Source organism: Pangasianodon hypophthalmus, chromosome 3, assembly GCF_027358585.1.
Source record: "Pangasianodon hypophthalmus isolate fPanHyp1 chromosome 3, fPanHyp1.pri, whole genome shotgun sequence".
NCBI lineage: Eukaryota > Metazoa > Chordata > Actinopteri > Siluriformes > Pangasiidae > Pangasianodon > Pangasianodon hypophthalmus.
In genome coordinates, this window is record NC_069712.1 from 24,087,210 (window position 1) to 24,110,864 (window position 23,655).

Genomic DNA, 23,655 nt, shown 5'->3' on the forward strand with positions numbered 1-23,655 from the left:
TATTTTACATACATGTATTATGATTTAATTATACTCAGAAAAAATTAAAACAGTGGAAAGTATTGTAAATAGTAGTTATAAAACCTACTAGCCATGTTTTTATAATGAATGCATTGATCAACAAACTTAATTCTGTTTAATTGGTTTTGATAAAGTCCAGGTAATTTCACATAGCAAACAAAACAAAACATTTAATAAGCTTTTTAAAATATAAAGAAAGTAATAAAATGGATTAAAAACGTCATGTTATGGAATCTTCAAAATGCAAGGCAGAGAATGTATACTGAAAAAGAAAGATGTACAAGTAATGGTGCCTTCAGAGGATCAAAAAGAAGTAACAAAAGGCTACTTCCTATTGGCTGTGGCAGTTCCAATAACACAGTCATTCACCTGCAACAGTACACAATGGTCAAACACAATGCACAAATGGTCAACAAATCAACAGGCATCTTCATATCATTCAACACAAGCCACTGGAAGATAAATACTGACCTTGCTGGCAAAGCGCAGAGAATTAAGTGATTCACTAAAACTCTCTTCTTCAGGTGAAATGTTTACAAACATCAAACTAGACATCAGAAACAAACAAGTCAGAGACATCATTCACCTGATTAAATGACCTTCGGTTTAATCTACATCCGTGAAAAGTTTGTATTTCATTTGAAGTGCCCATAAACATGCAATTTAAGTTACATATGCGGGTTAACTGCTCCCCATCTGTCATAGGTAAACACTAGTGGGATGTCAGTATCAGAGGATGTTCTCAGCCTCCCTTGCTCATGTCCACTCACTACTTCACGTTTATGGTGTTAATTTCATAGTTGTTTATTTCCATAGCCCGACAATGCACCAAAAGCTTTAATAGATATGATTATTGCCTAAATCACTGCACCACTAGTTTCACAACTTCCTTGCTTATTACAAAGTACTGTACAGTCAGGTCCATAAATATTGGGACAGTGACACAGTTTTGGTAATTTTGCCTCTGTACACCACAGTGGATTTGAAATGAAGCAGTCAAGATGTGACTGAAGCGTAGACTTTCAGCTTTAATTCAAGGGGATTAACAAAAATATTGCATTAACCATTTAGGAATTACAGCCATTTTTTACAGAGTTCCTTCATTTTCACAGGCTCAAAAGTAATGGGACAAACTAATATAATCATAAATATTAGGATTATTTTTATTACTTGGAGGTAAATCCTTTGCAGTCAATGACTACCTGAAGTCTGGACCCCATGGACATCACCAAATGCTGAGTTTCCTCCCTTGAGATGATTTGCCAGGTCTTTACTGCAGCCATCTTCAGTTACTGCTTGTTTGTGGGTCATTCTGCCTTCAGATTTGTCTTCAGTAAGTGAAAAGCAGCTCAGTTGGGTTGAGGTCAGGTGACTGACTCGGCCATTTAAGAACATTTAATTTCCAAGCTCTTGGGCTGCTTTCACAGTATGTTTTGGGTTGTTATCCATCTGTACTGTGAAGCGCTGTCCTATCAGTTTTGCAGCATTTGACTGAATCTGAGCAGAAAGTATAGCTCTGTACACTTCAGAATTCATCCTGCTACTTCTATCAGCAGTCACATTATCAATAAACCCCAGTGACCCAGTTCCATTGGCAGCCAAACATGCCCATGCCATAACACTGCCTCCACATGTTTGACGGATGATGTGGTATGCTTTGGATCATGAGCCCTTCCTTTCCTTCTCCATACCTTTCTCTTCCCATCATTCTGGTACAAGTTAATCTTGCATCAGAACTGCTCAGGCTTTTTTTTTTTTAATAGGTTTTTTAAGCAAAGTCTAATCTGGCCTTTGTGTTCTTGAGTGTTACCAGCGGTTTGCATCTTGAGGTAAATCGTCTGTATTTACATTCATGAAGGTGGCTCTTGATTGTAGACTTTGACAATGGTAGGCCTACCTCCTCCAGTGTGTTCCTGACTTGGCTAGATGTTGTGAAGGGGTTGTTCTTCAATAAGAAAAGAATTCTGCAATCATCCACTTTAGTTGTTTTCTGTGGTCTCCCAGGCCTTTTTGTGTTGCTGAGCTCACCAGTGCATTCCTTCTTTTTAAGAATGTACCAAATTGTTGATTTGGCCCTCCTAAAGTTTCTGCTATCTCTCTGATAGGTCTGTTTTGGTTTTTCAGCCTAATGATGGCCTCCTTCACTTGCATCAACACCTCTTTGGACGGCATATTGAGAGTTCCCATGAACAGCTACCAAATCCAAATTCAACACTTGGAATCAGCTCCAGACCTTTTATCTCCTTAATTTATCATGACATAAGGAGGAAACAGACCACAGCTGGCCATGAAACTGCTTATCAGTCAATTGTCCCATTACTTTTGAGCCTGTGAAAATGGAGGAACTCTGTAAAAAATGGCTGTAATTCCTAAACGGTTAATGCAATATTTTTGTTAAACCCCTTGAATTAAAGCTGAAAGTCTACGCTTCAGTCACATCTTGACTGCTTCATTTCAAATCCACTGTGGTGGTGTACAGAGGCAAAATTACCAAAACTGTCACTGTTCCAATATTTATGGACCTGACTGTATATTCATTTTGTTGCTAGATGTGTGTCTACTGATCAATTTCAACCCTGGAACAGTTAGATGAAAATGTAATATCTTGGTAACTAATTATACATTGCAAGGATAGTTTACCTTCATGTAAACGACCAATCAAGTTATTTAATAATTTGCAAGTCTCTATCAATAAGAACTACACACAATGGGCCTCACTGAGCAATCTTTTAGTTAAGTTGTGTGTAAAAAGTCTACCAGATCTACGAAACTTTCTGTAACACCGATTTTCTTTCTGCTCATTTACATTTAATGTAATGGCCATAAAACTTTGCAAAAGCTCAATTTCACAGTTGTCTATGCCAATTATATGATTTGACATTATGAGCAACTTTACAAATGAACTCTTGTAGAATATGAATGTTTTTCCAAATGTGATTTTCATGAATACCAAAATTTCTTCAGTTAATTTGAGTGGCACATATAAAACAGAAATACAATTTCCCATTTAACAAGGGTGCAATTCTCAACTTACGTTTTGCTGTTGCCACCCAGGCACCCCTGAAGTAGGTAAGTAAGCTTTGAGTTGCGATAGGGCACAAAGCTCTCCTAAACAGAACAATGGATGGAAAAGTAAATCATACATTACGATAATTGTTAGCTTTCCAATATCTAACCAGCTCAAAAGCACACTGATCTCTCTTTAAAAAAAAAAAAAAAAAAACAACAAACACACCTTGTTGGCTAAAGCAGTGATGACAAGTCCCAAATTGGTGAGTGAAGAATTTATGGCAGTCATTTCCTTAAACCTTTCTGCTTGAGACTGGCTTTTCTGGACCCTTTCACTGCCAGCCAAATCCACCAAACAAAGGGAGGCTGGAGAAAAAAAAAAAAAAAAGGAAAAAAGTGGGCAAGGGGGTGTTGCATAGTCTCTGTGGAAGGGGTGGCTAACAGCATAAACAAGGTTAATCAACTCATTTCTCTTCAATCTGCAGAAATACTTTGATTTATAAGCAACCAGCTGAATGTACAAGCTTAGTTGACAAATTTGGTACAAAATGAACTCACGGACCAGGCATGTCCATTCATGTTGCAGTAAACTGTCTACTGTCTTTCAAGTGTATTGAAAAATATTTACTGATGATCAACTTATTTGTAGATATTTTTTAAATCTGAGCATCAGTGCATTAAGCATAAGTCTGTACACTTTGGTTTATTATTGACATGAATGGAAAATATCAAACAACTTGATTATAACTTGAATTTTATTTGAACTTGGTCTGAGCTGTTGAAAAAGCAGAAAAGCATAGTTTTCCAGTATCTACCATGGCACCAGAGCAAAAGCTCAAACCATAGATGCTGGGACATCTGATTTGCCCATAGCTAAAATAAAGTAGAGTTTTCAAAGGAATCGCATACTATGCACAATTTTGAACACTTGAGTTTGTATCACAGCTGAACTAAACTGCCCTCTAGGTACAGATTATACGTTTTCTTCATTGGAATTTTTATGACATGAAAACCACCAAAAAGTACTTGAAATAATTATACTACATTTAAAGAAATACAATCTTAAATTAGACTTGTGCAGCCAGCAGTTTTAATGCATGGCAAGAGGCACTAGACAGAATTCTTGACGTAGGTTTACATATGGGGCACATTATTCAAATGTATTCCTCCTTTATGTAGGCACATAGGTATGCTGTGTCTTGGTCTCATTTGACAATTACATTTTACAAACTGAGTACTATCAAAGATGAATTAAGACTTTGAGAACTTTTGACAATATGACAAGTATCCTGATGTACTTCAAGTACTGTCAAGTTATTCCCATAAGCTTTAACTTTTCATATCACTGTACAAGAGAGTAATTCAAAAGTACATAATCTTCAAAATCCAGTTGATTAGTCTACATCTTAGCTCCCAATAAAAATTCTTCTGTTCTAGTTCCTTTTTTTTTTTTTTTATAGCAGTCTCTGAAATCAGTTAACATTTATAATATAAAGAATGCAATAGTGTGGGGTCATTATATGTGTGTAAAATGGCTTTTCACAAAGCAGTTCAATTATTTATTTAAACCCCTTCAATGTCAAAAAAAAATATTTGTTACAACACAACAGATACAGGCCAATCAATTACACAAATCAACAAGTATTCAACTTTAGTGGTAGTGGCCTGAGAAAACAAGTTCCCTATTTTCCACTGGAATATTTAGAATACTTACATTTGCACTTGGTGCCTCTGCCAGTGTTTTCTCCCTCTATGTCCAGCTGGAAAATGGAATGGGAACGAGATGATTGATCATTCATGTTTGTTCGGGCGGTGGACCTGTTTTGGTTTGCCAAGATGATCAACTTGCAAACCTGAAATTAAAAGTAAATAAAATAGTTCATGTTTAAACAAACACTCAAGTAAAATACAAATGCTCAAAGTACAAGTACCAAAAATGTGCCATGGTTAGAGCTGGGCTATGAGACCATATAATATTGACATTATGAAATTAGTGCACTTATGAAGACACTCCTGCACATAGAAAACTGGAATCTGTACAAAAGAAAGTGTATTTAAAAATGCAATTAATGTTAGAGTAACTGAAAGATGATTGTGTGCAGTTCAGAATAGGCACAGGCATACTTGACTTTCATAACAGCACTGCATTTTTCTTATTTTTTTGAGCCTGAACAGGAACCCGCATCAAAGCAGAAACAGAATCCTGCTGCCACCCAAATTCAGTCCCAACCACAAACATTAGCTGTGAGCTTAGCAAACCATGCAAATTGTTCAACACCATGACGATGTCTTTGGTCTCACCATCAGTGTCTTGGTCTGGGTATCAGATGCTGAAATGTATGGGACAGAGCTGTGACTATGGAAATCTATGGGTTATGGGACTATGGGTTACATAGAAACAAAACAGATTTGTATGAAATTAAGAAATATATGCATTATAATTGATTAGTTTATCAAGGTAACTTAAATTGAACACATTGTCTATTAAAAAGAAATTTATAACAGTACCATTGAACATGGTGTAGTTTAACAAAGAAAAACCATATAATCATTGATGTGAAGTTTCTTAGGAGACATTTATTTAACATACATGTAAGGAGTCTTGTGTGTCAGCACTTTATAATCATAGCACAGTAAAGTCTTCAGGACAAAGGAGTTTACACTTATGGTTTCTCTGTAAAGTGATGAGCTGCATTTGTCAGGGAATGACCATATCGTGCCCATAACAAGTGATAAGAACCAACTTGGCTCACAGATGTTCAACATTAAATTTTAACTATAAACCATTAAAATGCTGTCATTCATTAATAAATTTAACATTTAAAAATTACACTAAATTGATGTTGTGTAAACAGAATAATACAGCCAATTGCTGTTTTACAAAATTAATCTGCTTCAGGGTGGTAACATCACACCACCCCAGCAAGGAATTTTTTATTTATTTTTATTTTTTATTTTTATATACGAGCCCGCAGTCTCATGTGTTCTTCACATACACTATATTACCAAAAGTATTCGGTCACCTGCCTTGACTCACATATGAACTTAAGTGCCAGCCCATTCCTAACCCATAGGGTTCAATATGATGTCGGTCCACCTTTTGCAGCTATTACAGCTTCAACTCTTCTGGGAAGGCTGTCCACAAGGTTGAGGAGTGTGTTTATAGGAATTTTTGACCATTCTTCCACAAGCGCATTGGTGAGGTCACACACTGATGTTGGTCGAGAAGGCCTGGCTCTCAGTCTCCGCTCTAATTCATCCCAAAGGTGTTCTATCGGGTTCAGGTCAGGACTCTGTGCAGGCCAGTCAAGTTTATCCACACCAGACTCTGTCATCCATGTCTTTATGGACCTTGCTTTGTGCACTGGTGCACAGTCATGTTGGAAGAGGAAGGGGCCCGCTCCAAACTGTTCCCACAAGGTTGGGAGCATGGAATTGTCCAAAATGGTATCCTGAAGCATTCAAAGTTCCTTTCACTGGAACTAAGGGGCCAAGCCCAACTCCTGAAAAACAACCCCACACCATAATTCCTCCTCCACCAAATTTCGCACTCGGCACAATGCAGTCCGAAATGTACCGTTCTCCTGGCAACCTCCAAACCCAGACTCGTCCATCAGATTGCCAGATGGAAAAGCGTGATTCATCACTCCAGAGAACGCGTCTCCACTGCTCTAGAGTCCAGTGGCGGCGTGCTTTACACCACTGCATCCGACGCTTTGCATTGCACTTGGTGATGTGTGGCTTGGATGCAGCTGCTCGGCCATGGAAACCCATTCCATGAAGCTCTCTGCGTACTGTACTTGGGCTAATCTGAAGGTCACATGAAGTTTGGAGCTCTGTAGCAATTGACTGAAGAAAGTCGACGACCTCTTTGCACTATGCGCTTCAGCATCCGCTGACCCCTCTCCGTCAGTTTACGTGGCCTACCACTTCATGGCTGAGTTGCTGTTGTTCCCAAACTCTTCCATTTTGCTATGATAAAGCTGACAGTTGACTGTGGAATATTTAGGAGCGAGGAAATTTCACGACTGGATTTGTTGCACAGGTGGCATCCTATGACAGTTCCACGCTGGAATTCACTGAGCTCCTGAGAGCGGCCTATTCTTTCACAAATGTTTGTAAAAACAGTCTGCATGCCTAAGTGCTTGATTTTATACACCTGTGGCCAGGCCAAGTGATTAGGACACCTGATTCCGATCATTTGGATGGGTGACCGAATACTTTTGGTAATATAGTGTAGGTTGATAATAGATTTTACAGTATTATAAAGCTAGTATCCGATTTGTCTAAGGTTAAACTTTCTCTACCACACACTTGTCAATATCAAAATAATAATGTGTACATATTTAGATTCTTTTTTGTCCACTGGGTCAAATATTCATATTATAGAATATAATTACAATATGAATGTTTACAATACACAAATACAATACAAAAGTATTGAAACAGCAAGGCCAAGCCTGTTACTTCTGCCATACACAGAAGACATTTGGGCTCAAGATAAAAAAGATGAATGACAATAGTTCAGCCTTCATTTCCTGACATTTACATCTAGAATAAACAACGTAGAACATGGCATCTTTGACAGACCAATAGCATAGAAACAGGTAATCAAAGTAAATTAAACACTTAATATTGAAGTGAAGTAACTTGTGGCCAAGTATGGTGACCCATACTCAGAATTTGTGCTCTGCATTTAACCCATCCAAGTGCACATACACCGTGAACACACACCCGGAGCAGTGGGCAGCCTTTTTTGCTGAGGCACCTGGGGAGCAGTTGGGGGTTTGATGCCTTGCTCAAGGGTCTCACCTCAGTCGCGGTATTGAGGGTGGAAGAGATTGCTGGTCATTCACTCCCCCCCACCTACAATCCCTGCCGGACCTGAGACTCAAACCCACGACCTTCAGATTCACCTTCGGGTTGCAAGTCGGACTCTCTATCCATTAAGCCACGACTGCCCCAATATTTGGTTGCACATTCCTTGCTTGCAATAAATGCATCTAGCTGCCGACCCACTGACATCACCAAACCATTGCATTCTGCTTTTGTGATGCTTTTCCAGGCTTGCACTACAACTTTGGTCAATTTGTTGGTGGTGGGGGGCCTCAGGTAAAATACATGCGCAGTTGGGTTAAGGTCTGGTGATTGACTTGACCAGTCTAAAACCTTCCACTTTTTCCCCCCTGATGAAATCCATTGCATTGGCAGTGTGTTTTCGGTCATTGTCATGCTGTATGATGAAATTCCTCCCAATTAGATTGGATGCATTTCTCTATAAATTGGCAGACAACATTTCTGTAGACTTCTGCTGTCTACAGAATTCATTCTGCTGCTAGCATCATAAGTTAGATCAATAAACTGTATTATTTATAAAGTTTATTTATGAAGATTAGTGAGCTTTCTCCACCCTTTGGCCTTTCCACCACTTCGGCAGAAGTTAAACTTGGATCCAGAACTTTTGTGGCTCATCTCTGTATTTTTTGCGAATTCCAGTCATTGAGATGGCTGCCTCATGCTTACGTGCATAAAGAAGTGGTTCTGGAATCCAGTACTGGTTTCCATCTACACAGGCTATGTGCGTCCAGTGCTGGAATATGCAGTCCCTGTCTAGCACACTTCTTTGACTGTAGAGCAGGCTAGAACAGTGGAACGTGTGCAGAAATGGGCTTGTAAAATCACATTTGGTGGTCAGAGGTAGTCAGCATGTACAGAGGCCTTCTGCACTCACAGGTTTTGATGCACTGAACTGTGTCTTGGCTTTGCCAGAAAGCTGTTTAAATCTAACTTCAGTGTCAACTGTCTCAACCTCAAAACCAAATGTCTTCAACATGTACTTAACACAAAAGCACTAGCATTACAGTTCCAATACTTTGAGGGGACTATCACTACTTTTCACTACTTTGCACAATGCACACTTACTATGTACACTATCCACCTATACTTACACTATATGACCAAACATCTGTGGACATCTGACTATCACACCCATACATGGGGCTTCTCTAAACTGTTGCCATGAAGTTGAAAGCACTCAATTGTACAATATGCCCTTCTATGCTGTAGCATTATAATTTGCCATCACTGGAACTAAGAGGCCTAGCACAAACATGTTCCAGCATGATAATGCCCCTTTGCACTAATAGAGGTCCATGAAGACATGGTTTGCCAAGGTCAAAGTGGAAGAACATGAATGGACTGCACAGAGCCCTGACCTCAACCCCACTGAACACCACAAGGATGAACTGGAATTTCCACTGGGTCCCAGGCCTCCATGCCCAATATCAATGCCTGACTGCATTAATAAACAAATCCACAGCAGCCCCAAAATCTAGTGGAAAGCCTTCTGAGAAGAGTGGAGGCTATTATAATAATAGCAGGGGGGAACTAAATCTAGAATGGGAAGTTCAAAAACACGTGTTTGATGGTCAGGTGTCCACAAACCAAAGATGCAGAAACCCTTTTGTTAGGATTTTGTCCTCTCTTTCACAATTTTGGTATCAACCTACTCAAAGTGTGACCCTTAATTATCAAAAACACTTTGACATGCATAAAGAAAATGGTCTAATTTACTCAAAAAGCTCCAACTCATGACTTCGCATGGATTTCAAATCTTGAAACATATTATAAAAGACAAGATTTTGAGGTCATGTACAAAGTTTGAGGCATGGCCATGGCCCCCCTTAATAAATGATAGTCTTACTCATTTTGGCCCCTGGGGGGCACTATTCATGTTTTTGCACTTAAACAAGCATCTCTTTTGCAAAATAAGGGGAAGAATGAAACTTTTTTTTTGGTAGGGGCTAAGGAGACAAAGCATCCAAAAAATGCCTTTTGGACCACTTAGCTCTGCCCACTCAAATTTAATAATCTGCTTAATATGCAAAACTGCCACTTGATTTTTTTTAAATCATTTTTTTTAATCATTATGAACCTCAAAAACATTGATTTTTGTAAACAATATGGCAGTCACATGTCAGTTATAATGAGGCAGAGCCTAATTTACTGAAACAGTTATAAGACAGGATCATTGAAATATTGCCACCAATTTGGTAGTTAGGTCCCAAATCCCACTCGCTACTCTGGTAAATGAAACAGCACATGCCCACCTGAAGGGGACACTAATTTAATTTACCTGGTGGTTTACTCCTTGTGGAGTCCTGCATCTTTGCGCCATATGGGTTAATTACTTTCGGCTGATATACTTTCTACCAATCTTCAATTTTTTTTTTTTTTTTTTTTTTTTTTTTAAATAAATAAAAGTCAACTTATTTTTTGAATTAATACATTTGGAGAAAAAAATAGCATAAGGATACTGAAGAGATGGGAGTTTATGAACATGTCGGTTCTTAGCAGTACAGAATTTAACACCCCTGGATTAAAGGGCAAATAGTGCCTATACAGTTGAGGGCGTTCAGCTTTTTAACCTGACCAGTATTACGTCTTACATTATTTTCCATCATGAAATGTTATACTAGGTGTCCGTTTAATAATCACACTATGTAAAACTTCGTTAAATTCTCTCAAATTCGTTTCACAATCCTAATCAGCATGCATGTCGTGAAATTAAGAGTCATGATGCACTCCTACAAATCCAACGGTTATACAAGAAAACACAGTTCATCTTACAGATTTTAATAGTGGAGTGGAATTAGATTCAAATAACTATTTCTCAGGCCATAAATCCAATCAAGCTAAAATCTGTTGTACTATATAGTTGTGCTAGTCTATGAAAGGATTTTTACTATTGACTAGGTTACTTCATAAACATAGCAGCCATAAGCCACATTGATTTTAAAAAATTGTGACAGCAGCTTAATGCTAATAGTATGTTAATATATGCTTGCTTTAGTGTTCTTGAGAATTAGCTACTTGTGGCACTGTCTGCACACAGTGTATGGTTCCTACAGATTGCCACCATATTTATTAGGGGTCTAAGCCCCAAGATGCAGGAACCCTTCTCTAATTGTTAGGATTTCTCTCTTCTTCCTATTTTTCTGGCTTAAAACGAATTGTGCAGAACAAAAAGCAAGTCAGAAACATGAAACTTGGTCAACAGGTAGTACTCCCTCCTGCTACTCAGGCAAGCAAGATTGGCCCGATCAGCCCAGGGGTGATACTAGAGCACAACTGTTTGCTTTGGTCCATATCTCATGAACCACAAGTCCTACAAACATCTTTCACTGATTTATGCAAAACCTACATTTGAAAACTAGTCCTAGGATTTGTGGCAGATCTTCAAAAATTTGGTGTGCATCTACTCAAAGTGTGAAACTCAATTATCAAAAACATGTTGGCATTTGTAAACAATATGGCCACCAATGGACAATCTGTACTAACAAGGTAGAGCCTTATTTACTCAGTAATTTGTAACTCAAGTGCTTGCAGGGAATCACATGAAACTTAAAATCCAGTTTAAAATTAATTTCTATTGGGTCACTTCAAAAACCACCTTCAGGCAAGTGTTTCAGAACACTGCATACGTTGTTTTTCTTGAGCGATGTTAATCCATGTCATCTTTAATGTTCTTTGTAATTTGGCAAGTAGCCACCACTGGGGGCAATTTGCTGAAGGTGTTTATATTTCACATTTGATTTTGTTCATTTTGTTTACTATATGTGTCATGTTAATACACAGTCAGGTCCGTAAGCATTTGGACAGTGACAATTTTTGTAATTTTGCCTCTGTACACCACAATGGATTTGAAATGAAGCCATCAAGATGCGAGTGAAAGTGTAGACTTCCAGGTTTAATTCAAGGGGTTTAAAAAAAAATTTGCACTAACCATTTAGGAATAACAGCCTTATATATATATTATATGTATATATTATACACATACAATGTATGTATATATTATACACACACACACACACACACACACACACACACTCCCTCCATTTCAAAAGTAACTCAAAAGTGATTAGCAGTTTCTTTGCCAGGTGTGTCAAATTTAAAGGGGGGGAAAAAGGGGAAGGGGAGAGAGGAGGGAAGAAAAAAAAAAAAACAAAACAAAACAAAAAACAAACAAACACCCCCCCTGCTGCTGGAACCTTCATTTGCCCTAAACTGAAATAAGAGCCAGCTTATATTCTCTACTCCAATGGCTCTTTATCCCTTTGGACACCATGTTATGAATAGTGTGCGATCATATGACCATGTGAAGCAAACAAGACAGGTTAGTAGTAAATACAAATGTGCTAGAAACACACACCACCTGTGGTAATTTTATTGCTATCTGGAGGCAAGAGTTTTAGCACTGAGGAGACGTGTGTACCAGAAGTCCCCCTGATAAGCCCTATTTGGTTTGGATTAGACAAATCAACCAATGTAGTTACCATATACAGTAGGAAGTACACAAATTACACTACATAAATGTTTTAAATACACTGCATGAAATACCTCATCCTCAGTGGTGACCCTCTGGTAATTCAGATTGGTGACTGTGACCTCATTATTTGTGGTCTTTCTGATTTCAAGCTCTGGTCTCTTGTTAGGTTTGCCCATATAAAGCAAGTCCCGCAGGGTTTCATTGTAAATTTCAACGAAGCTGGCTGTAAATGTGTACTGCAAATAAACAAAAGCAAAAATTTTAAAAATCACCACCTTCGCTTTCAATAGCATTTTGATATGCATGTAAAATATTGGTATATTTATAGACCATTTAATATATTTTAAAGTAGGAGGAACTGAGGAATTGATTAGGAGCAAAAATCATTCATGAACACAGTAATTCAGCCTGAATACTTGAACCATTACCTGCCAGCCTTGCCCTTGAAGGATGTCAGCAGACTTAAAAATCTGCTGGACAGCTCGTGGAATGACGCCCCGCATGTCCTCCATGTCACCACCTTCCATTGTAAATGTTTTGCCACTACCTGTCTGGCCATATGCAAAGCAGCAAACATTGTAACCATCCAGAGCTGACTGCACCAAGAGGGAGATCTCCTCGAACACCTCACTCTGGGTGCTGTGTGGGCCAAACACACGATCAAAGCTGAAGATGTAATTCTTCTGAGTTTCTGCAGCACGTCCCACATGCGACTGCGTGAGTAAGTGTGTGAGAGAGCGAGAGAAACAGAGACACACAATTATTTTCCCCTAGCTCACAGGTTCCCAATCCTGGTCCTGGGGCACCCCATCATGCATTTTAGTGTTTTCCCTGCTCTCACACCCCCATTTCAAATAATCGGATAATTAACAGTCCTTCTTATATAAAAGCCCTTCTTGTATAGGTGATGGAAAAAATATGAGATCAGAGGAAAATTTATATTTCAATGCTTTTACAGTCCCCCAAGAAACTCTGCATTTGTTCACTCACTTTTTTTTTTTTTTTTTTTTTTTTAAGAATGGAATGTATTGTCAGAGGTTTTATCGCTCAATCGTTAGTCAGATATACTTCTGTATTTCTAGTTTTCAGTGCCTCTTTAACAGCTGGAATTAACACGTCAAGTTTTGTTAACTAATATCTCAATTAGAACTGTAAATGCGTAGTTCTTCAGGGGCATTCTCTTGTTCAGATAGTGTATATTTGTTTTTATTTTATTATTGTGTCATTTGTCACACAACCTGAAGTTTTGTTGCAGACAAACTATATTGCATGGCACAATAATTAGTCTGAATAACCTGAGTTGAGGTTACGCAACTCAGTTACACACTAAGCTTTAATCTTGAGAGGTGCACCTAGAAAAGTGGTTTCATTCAGCAAGCTTCATCCATCCATGCTTAATTCCTTCACACTTGACCACAGACAGAACTGGATTACCTGGTATTTGTGGAAAGAAGGTTTCCCTCAAATATTAAAGCTATACATAAAACAAATTTCATCTATTAAATGAGTCTATTACACTGAGAAGGTGGAACAGATTTTCCTAGAGGCCTGAGAAAAGTGGTTCCCTGTGTAGAGACTGATCTATAGATGAAACTTGTTATACATGATAACTGTAAAATACATCACCAGCATCACTGTAGTGCTTTATAAATCCTCACACTAATATACAGGGGGGGAACCACTTCTCAGGCCTCCAGGTAAATCTGTGTCCAGTGAAAACGAATGCTCTGTGGGTGAAGTATGATTAGTTGAGCTGATTAAACATGTACACAGTACTAGCACTGCTGTATTATTTTAATCTACACTAGTTGGAATATACTGGGGAAACATGTTAATTCCAGCTGTTAGAGATACTCTGAAAACAGAGTGGAAGCTAGAATTATATCCGACTAATGATTGAGCAGTACAACCTCTGGAAACATTCTATATTTTAAGTGTGTATTTAACTGCAAATCAACCTGAAATTTACATTAAAATAATGCTATAAACCAACACATGCAATAAAGCATAAATTAGCCGCTCAACACAGAAACAGAAAATGTCATTTCAACATAGGCATGCTGAAGGGGAAACGGGAACTGAATTCTGAATTCAATGCAAAAGCATTGAAATATAAATTTTCCTACCATTCTCCTCTACCCATCACCATGTCCCCTTAGGGGTTCTGTATTCTTGAGATGAAGCAGGTGTGCTAGAACAGGGAGAACACTAATGTACAGGACAGGTGGACAGTTCATGACTAGAGTTTGGCACTTGTGCCCTACATTTGCCTTTTACATAGTACTTCCTTTTAAAAGGTTAAAGTTAACCTTTTTAAGTAATGTTCAAATCAAAAATAATTATTTGAATTTCAGACTTATAAAATTCAAGTCTCACCACTACCTGCCACAAATAATGTGCTTACCTCTTCTATTTTTGCAAGTGTTATAGCCTTGTTGTCATGAGCAGGCAGTTGAACGTGTGGGATGGTTGCCTCCCGGTTGGAAAGGAGAGGACGTACCCTGCAGAAAACTCTGATGTTACCCTGGGATGGGGGGGTACAACACACATGCTTATGTAGTTTGCTTGTTAGGCAGGTATTTGGACTGATCAGTGCATAGATTGGTGAAAACAGATCAGTGAGAAAGTTCATCCCCTTTATTGACACATAATTGAACATTGAGACCAGCTGAGCTTAATCAAGAGGAGCTCCTGAAGTTGCAGAGCTCAGTTCCAGAAAATGTAGATACAAACACACCCCAAAGTTACAAAAACCACACCTAAAAACAAAAAAAACAAAAAAAACAAAAAAAAAAAAAGAAAACATGAAAAATCGATCTCTTCATTCAAGCCATTAGGGGTTAAATAGTTAAGCTCAAAGATCCAAACAACCTATTTGCAATAATTTGTGTTTTTATTCTAGAAATCCTAACCTCAGGGATAGACTGGTGCATGCTGATACCTCCATCATCCCCTCTGCAACCCTCATCAATGCCCAGAGGAATTTTCCATGGAACAATTGTATTTCCTGCACTCATTACATGAAATGAGACTTTACAAACCCATACACTTCCAAAACTTAATTACACAATTGATTAGGTGTAAAATTACATGTTATATAATAATGCGTCCATGTTCTTTGTTGTACTGTACATTAGCAAAACAAAATGTGCGTTACATACAAGAATTATTGAACATATGAATGCGATCAGGAGACAAAATCATACAGCTCCTATTTTTTGACATTTTGAATTAGCCAAACATTCTTTTTTCGGGGGGGGGGGGGGGGGGGGGATAACAAGAAATTATTGCAAAGAGAGGGTTTTTGGATCTTCGAGCTTAACTCTAACCCCTAATGGCTTGAATTAGGGGTTAAACCTTTTTTTGTTTGTTTTTTTGCATTTTGTGGTGTGGATGTGTTTTGTGATGCATCTACATTTTCTGGAACTGAGCTCTGCAACTTCAGGAGTTCCTCTTGATTAAGCTCAGCTGGTCTCAATGTTAAATTGTGTGTTCATAAAAGGGATGAACTTTTTTGCTAGGTGAGCTATGGGCTGAAATGTTTGCTCAATGGTCTGTTTTATTCACTGATCTTTGCACTTTTTACACTATGGAAGTTTAAAGCAGTAAATATTAAGGTGAAGGTGAAGTGACTTGTGGCCAGGTATGGTGACCCATACTCGGAATTTGTGCTCTGCATTTAACCCTCAGTCGTGGTATTGAGGGTGGGAGAGAGCGCTGGTCATTCACTCCCCCCATCTACAATCCCTGCCGGAACCGAGACTCGAACCCACGACCTTCAGGTTCACCTTCGGGTTTCAAGTCCAACTCTCTATCCATTAGGCCACGACTGCCCCCAAGATCTCAGTAGTCTGGTCTCATTCAGTATGTAGACAGCCTCTACCTTGGATTTAGAATTTTTTCTTGCTTCATGCACCCAAGGACATATTTATCTAATTTGAGCACAACTATCCTTCTACCTTATAATTCAAGATACTGCCAAAAGAATGTTTCTAAAAGATATCCAAACAGTTTTTTGTAGATTTCTTAAAAGGATTTTTCACTTTGATAAGTTGTCCTGTTAAGACATCTACAATTTTATTTTGACAAGTCATATCCAAGTCAAGTCCATATACAGCTGGTACAGTACACAGTGAAACAAAATGTTCCTCCAGGACCATGGCGCTACATAAAACAAAACACCATGAGACTACACAGGACTACATAAAGTGCACATGTGCAAAAATGTGCAAACAGCACAAGTCAAGTACAAATTTCCTAAAAACAGGACAATAGACACAGTAAGGGACTGACTAGTACACAGTCCTAGTGTGGATAAAGTAGACAGAGAGCCATATGTAACAGATTGTGCAAAAAGATAATATAAAACACTGTAAATGTAAACACAACACTATCGCAGATATGAAAAACAAGTGCGATACACAGGAGCCTCGAAAGTATTGGGACAGGAAGGCCTATTCTTTTTGCTATACACTAAAGACATTTGGGTTTGAGATCAAAAGATGAACGAGACTATCAGAATTTCAGCTTCCATTTCCTGATTTCACAACTAAAATGTGTTAAACAACTTGGAACATGGCACCTTTTGATTGAACCCATGATTTTTCAAGTGATCAAAAATATTCATGACTGACCGGTGTTTGTTACCCAGGTGTGCCCAGTTGGATGGATTATTTAAACAAATGGCTCTGAAAGTCTACTTTTGGTTTGGGTTTCATCCATGAAGACTATTTGTTGTTAAAAAGAATAAACCCATATGAAAACCAGAGAGCTGTCTATGGGAGAAAAGCAAGCCATTTGAAGCTGAGAAAAGAAGGGAAAATCAGCCAGCCACTGCACAAGCAAGGGGCATATCCTACAACAATTGGGAATGTCCTGAAAAAGAAAAACTACCGGTGTACCAACAATCAGACATCAAACAGGTCAGCCAAGGAAGACAGCAGCAGTTGATGACCAACATTGTAAGGGCTGGGAATAAAAACCCAAAAACAAGTCAGTGACAACCACCTCCACCAGGCAGGAGTGAAAGTATCAATCCAATTTTCAAAGAAGACTTCAGCAAGCAGAAATATAGAGGCCATACAACAAGATGCTCATTAGGTATGGTCTCATTAACATTACTCATTAGCAGTAAAAATCAGAGGCCAAATGGGAATTTGCAAAGAGGGGGAAGAAAGAAAGAAAAAGAAAAAGAAAAAAAAGGTTTTAAGGACTGATGAGACCAGGATTAACCTCTACCAAAGTGGTGGAAAGGCCAAAGTGTGGAGGAAAAAAGATCAGCTCATGATGCAAAACCAACAAGCTCAGTCAAGCACAGTGGAAGTAGTGTCATGGCTTGAGCTTAGATGGCTGCTTCTGGAACTGGCTCACTAATCTTTATTGATAATGTAATTCATGATAAACAGCAGAATGAATTCAGAAGCCTACAGAAACAGTCTGACAATTTACAGAGAAATGAATCCAATCTAATTGGGAGGAACTTCATGCAGCAAGACAATGACCCAAAACACTGCCAACACAACAAAGGACTTCTTCGGGGGAAAAAGTGGAAGGATTTAGACTGGTCAAGTCAATCACCAGACCTGAACCCAACTTAACATGCATTTCACCTCCCGAAGAGAAGACTCTTCCACAGTTTGGTGTCATTGTGTCACCACCTTGCAGTTATTGCAAGCAAGGGATATGCTACCAAATAGTAAGTGTTATTTACATTAACTTACTTTAAGACTCTGTTCAAATACTTTTTCCACACCAAAAAAATTGGGTCTTCTGCCACCAAAAGGTCTGATCAGTCATCTCCTTCATCTTTTGATCTCAAACCCAAATGTCTTCAGTGTGTAGCAAAAACAAATTTCTGGCCTTGCTGTTCCAATACTTTCAGAGGGGACTAGAAATATTGTTGCCTAAAGAGTAATTACACCCTAAAACATTGTTTATATATTTGTTGATTATAGGCTGGTTTATGAAGGATTTATTACAATACATATGCCATATCTAGGTAATGATTTTATTCAGAAGAAAGAAAGGGGAGAAAAAAAAAAAAAAAAAAAATAGTAAGGGAATAGTGCCTATCCACTTTCAGTCTTGCTGACAGATAAACAGCAGTAGTTACTGCCTACACATGCAGACATCCTCACAGTCGTTTTCTCCACCGTTGTTTACTACAAGTAGCAACTGTAAAATACAGTTAACAAATGACTTGTATGGGAAACTTTAACTATGGACATCAGATTGCTGATATGCTTGAGACTGGTCCTCTCTCACCTTAAAACATGCCTGCTCCCACACTGGACCCATATCAATTTGTCTACAGACCTTACCTCAGCTCTCCACTCCATCCTGACTTGCCTAGACAAAAGCAACACCTATGTCAGGATGTTATTTATTGACATCTAATTAACAGTTCTGCCTTCAAAAAAGTCTTCCCACCCAAGCTGATCTCCAATCTTACTGATCTTGGCATCAGCACCTCCCTCTGCAGTTGGACCTTGGACTTTCTTACTAACAGACCACAGTCTGTTAGGCTTGACACCCACAACTCCTCCACCCTCATTCTGAACACTGGCATACCACAGGGCTGTGTGCTGAGCCCAATCCTCTACTCCCTCTTCACCTACAACTGCATACCTGTGCATGACTAACTCTATAATCAAGTTTGCAGATGACACCACAGTGGTAGGCCTGATCAGTGGCAAGGATGACATAACCTACAGGGAAGAGGTTCAGCACCTGGAACCGTGGTGTGCCAACAACAATTTGCACTCAACACCCAGAGGACCAAAAGGGCTTATTGTGGACCACCGGGGGACAAGGGGTCATACACCTATCCGCATCGATGGGGTCACGGTGGAGCGTGTGACCAGCTTCAAGTTCCTGGGTGTCCATATCTCTGAGGATCTTTCCTGGGCACTCAACACATCCACACTGATCAAAAAGGCACAACAGCACCTTTACTTCCTTAGGAAACTAAGGAAAGCTCACTTACCACCCCAGATCCTAATGAACTTTTACTGCTGCACTATTGAAAGCGTCTTAGACTGCAACATAGTGTGGTATGGCAATTGCACTGTCTAAGAACAGAAGGCCCACCAGCAGGTGGTGAAAACTAACCAATACATCGCTGGTATCCAGCTACCTTCCAAAGACAATCACCAAATGCTGCTTACTGTGAAAGGTATAATCAAAGATACCCCTCACCCCAACCATGGTCTGTTTACTCCTCTACCATCGGGGAAACGCTACAGGAGTCTTCGTTGTCACACTTGCAGACTCAGGAACAGTTTTTTTCCCCCCATCAGCTGTCAGCCTTCTGAATTCTGAAGCGGGGACCAAAGTGTACACTACCATTATGACTTCCTCCTGAACTTGTACACCCCTATGCCGACCACTGTACAATATTAATCCTGTTTGCATGTTTAAATACCATCTCTCTCATCATTTGCACTTGCCCTTACACCTCATTCTGAAATATAAATATATATTTATTTTTTTTACACACACACACCCTCATTTCTCTGTACAATGCAACTTCTATATTTGCACTCGCCTGGTCTCTACCTCATACCTTGCACATGTGTGTATGTGTAATTTATATAAAAACACATGCATTGCCATTTGCACTTCTGGTTAGATGCTAACTGCATGGCTCTGTACTTGTACTCTGCACAAAGTTGAATCTAATCTAAACTGATTAATGCATCTACCATGCATACCATATTTTTCTTAAATAAATTTAACTACATGTACTTGCTTTACAACCAAATTCAAGATTGCATTCTTAATGCTAAGCCTTTTATGGTGTTTCATAGAATATTCTAGAAGTCTACTTCTACAGTAGGCCATTCAACTTACCTTCAGCTCCTGAATCGTGTTATGGAGTTTCCTACGCTCCATTTCTCCAAAGTGGAGCTCATCCTGCTGCCTGGCCACCAACTCCTGTAAGCTTTTTACCATATCCTGACATGCTCTGAGACTGTCCTGACAGTGGGCCAGAGCAGAAGTCTGAATAGAAAGCTGACCCTTAAATACGAAGAAGAAAAAAAAAAAAATGTAATTTTATATTATAATTTTTTATATTATAATTATTTATATATATATATATATATATATATATATATATATATATATATATATATATATATATATATATATATATATATATATAAAAAAATAAGCATATATAAGCACGTGTGTGTGTGTGTATTATATTTATATATATATATATATATATATATAAAAGCAAAGTGAACAGAAGCATTAGTATACAAGATGCACAAGTTTCAGCTTAAAAACTGAGCTTTTGACCTTTTAGAGGACAGATTTGTACAGACTGCCAACATGCTGTTACATCTGCATCTTCTTTGAAAGGAGAAAAAGGGAAAAGAAAAAAAAAAAAAACACAACACATTTGTTTTATATATTGGGTACAAGGACATGCCTGTATATTGCAGATTTCAGTAGTCAGATCATCTCTTAACTTGAGCAATATCCCATTTTCATCCATTAGCTTCTTCAGGTCTTTCTGCAAGCCATCTTTTTCTTTACTAGTTCTCTCCAGCTCCTCTTTCACAGATACCAGATTAGTTAGCTTCTCCTCAAGGGCCCTGCAAATAATGTGTATCGCAAAACCTGATTATACAACCAAAACCATGGTATTTCAATTCAAATAGAGTTTGTAATTTACCCAAGACGCTGTTTTAAATGCTTGTTCTCCTCTTGGGCTTGTGTCTTGTTTTTTTGCACTTCTGCATTTGATGTTTTAAGGTCCTCGTTTTCTTGGTTAAAAGACTTCAAACGGCTCTGGTAATTCTGAATTTTGTTTTCCAGGTCAGCGACTTTTCCTTTCAAGTCCCATCCTGGTCTCTTGGATGCTCCTACACATGTACATGTTAAATTGAAGATCACAGATCACAAGAGTAACTAAGGCTGGCCCTTTACGTGTCTCAGGAAGACTGATGGGTTTAGGCAGACTGTATATGATGTCTCGTGACCAAAGTTACAAGGAAACTAGTTTCTCTTCCTACCTTTAGCAACTGGTGCATGTGCAGATAGCTTTTTTGCATCACCTAAAAATAAAATTAACTGGTAATTTTTCTGCCATAACAACATGCATCAAACACTTTAATTGTCGGTCTACAGCCATGACAGGACACTTGCACGCTGTTGAGTTTAGAATGGCATAGCTATTTTCTTGGGGAGGGATTATCACTCTGATAGTAGTGATGTGATCTTTGTTAGCATTCAAGTGATTATTATTTGAGTGTTGGCATACTGCAGATTATTTATTAGAACTTTGAGAATTTCCCCTCAGCACAGATCTGTTTTTTGAACATAAATAATGAGAATAATATGACTTAAGTGTGCAATATTTTGGAACTTTGTAATCTTGAACAATCAGTCGACAGAACACTATATTCCACATTTTTCCCCCCAAATTCACCCCCCCCCTTTTTTTTTCTCCTTTCTTTTTTTAAATAGGCCTACTTGAACCAATTCAATTAAACCAATTCAGTTCAAGTGACCAGTCAAACAGGCTAGTAACTATCAGAACATGAGTGTTGCCCTAGGTCTGCTTCCCTGACTACACTTTAAGAACCATAAGCAAGAATAAAAACCATACCTCTCGAGGGAGCTGCTGCCACCGTTGCTGCTCTGGCTGGAGCAAGCAGTTTATCTAAGAAAAAAAAAAAAGATGATTAAGACAACAAAATATATTCTACATCTACAAATACACAGCAAGTAGTACTGTTGACAAACATTAATAAGCTAATGTTCCTAAGAAGTACTTTAATGCAACCATGGCACATTTTAAGTGATCTAACAAGTGTCAACACACTACATATTATACAGGTAAGACAGTACATTCAATCGTGCTAGCGGAGGCACTCCTCTGTAGTGTTTGAGTACCATCACTTACTGGTTGCTTTGACTGGCCCAGGACGTTTTGGAGGGACCACACTGGTAGAAGGTTTGAGCCTCTGATGTCCTGTCTCAACTTTTCGCATCTTTTTCTAAATAATATAATATGAGAACAGAAGTTTTAACAAAGATTAATAAACAGGTCTGAATACATAAAGGGACTGGCTAAAATATGTTGCTTCTGGGCTTTTTTTAAAGGCCAAAACCACACCGGTGCAGACTGTTGATGCTCTCCATCAGTGGTGCTGGAGAGAGGTCTCTTCGACATGACCGGTAAACGGGACGTTGTATTCTGCCAGAGGAACAAGTTTCGTAATTAATCTACTTAGAACAGTTAATAGATGATTTAGTTAGCAAGCATGCTGATTAAAGCCAGACTAAAGTTTTCTTAAACTGTAATAATAAATATCTAAACAGAAAAATAATGAGCAAGGGTACAACTGTTCCTAATAAAATGGACAGTGAGTATGTACATCAAACCACACTAAAACTGTAGTTTTAAAACTGTCTTTTCTATAGTCATATCCAAAAATTGTTTTTCCCCTCCTTTAGATGGCCTGCATTAATGAAACGATAATTTTTTCTCTTTTTTTAAAACATGGTGCATAGTGTCGTCTTGATTAAGAAATGATATTCCAAAAAACCTTTCTGTGAATCTTGACTGGATTCACGTTGAAATATTTTAATTTTAACATCAAAAGACTAATTTTTTGTTTGTTTGTTTGTTTTACTGGGTGTGCAATTTTATACATTTGCTTAGCCATACAAGAACATGGCGGGAAAAAATTTGCAAATTAGACAGCTGGGACAATCAGAATTGGCACTCACCTCTTTGCTCATTTATCCTGCCAGATTGTTCTTCATTAAAGGGAAAAAAAAAAAAAAACAGTTAAAAGTCCGCTAAACAAAACAGAAGACTCAAAGTGAATATCTAGATGGTAGAAAGCAGGCAGAACTCTGCTGTTAAATAAACTAGGAGATCCTAAAACGGCGCTTGCAAGTTAGTGAAGGCAGCAACTCAGATTCACAATGAATATTACCAGCTACTAATCAAATAACGACTTAACTTCTGGCTAACATTACCAGACAAGTTAGCTATTCTGGGTGGCGCACCGCCTCCATAATTTTAAGAAACCCTTTATATGTACTTAAGTCAATGTTAAATACACGCTACTTCCATTTCCCTCGCTCTGCTGATAAAACCTTATAGTACACCAAATATGACGGGAAATAACCGTCTTACCTTCGACAAACGAACACGTAGCAAAACACCGAACTGCACCCAAAGTATTTTCAAAGCTGTTTGAATTTAAATCTTTTGCCGCCGTTCAGGTAGCGTTACCATTGGTCAAATCATAGCCAATCAACGTGACGGAGAG

General features: G+C 38.4%; 1 protein-coding gene across 2 annotated transcripts; it reads right to left on the bottom strand.

The window, feature by feature from the left end:
* kifc1 (kinesin family member C1) lies at positions 1–23,630 on the bottom strand. Of its 2 annotated transcripts, XM_026942038.3 has the most exons (17): positions 23,520–23,630; positions 23,105–23,134; positions 22,488–22,568; positions 22,275–22,368; positions 21,978–22,031; positions 21,382–21,423; positions 21,042–21,231; positions 20,796–20,961; positions 20,210–20,377; positions 14,763–14,882; positions 12,787–13,071; positions 12,430–12,594; positions 4,745–4,883; positions 3,257–3,396; positions 3,056–3,129; positions 493–568; positions 1–390 (listed from the first exon to the last, which is right to left on the bottom strand). In XM_026942038.3, the coding sequence occupies exons 2-17, from the start codon at positions 23,114–23,116 to the stop codon at positions 346–348; spliced, it is 1,851 nt and encodes a 616-aa protein (XP_026797839.1). In that variant the 5' UTR covers positions 23,117–23,134; positions 23,520–23,630; the 3' UTR covers positions 1–345. The 2 variants fall into 2 exon arrangements, with proteins under 2 accessions (XP_026797839.1, XP_026797848.1); XM_026942047.3 differs by lacking the exon at positions 21,382–21,423.
* Between the last annotated feature and the right edge of the window lie 25 nt (positions 23,631–23,655).

Coding starts and splice junctions, on each gene's coding strand:
- kifc1 (XM_026942038.3), bottom strand. Junction 21,232..21,381: donor ACATGCACCAGTTGCTAAAG/GTAGGAAGAGAA, acceptor GTACATGTGTAG/GAGCATCCAAGAGACCAGGA. Junction 3,130..3,256: donor TCACTGCTTTAGCCAACAAG/GTGTGTTTGTTG, acceptor TGTTCTGTTTAG/GAGAGCTTTGTGCCCTATCG.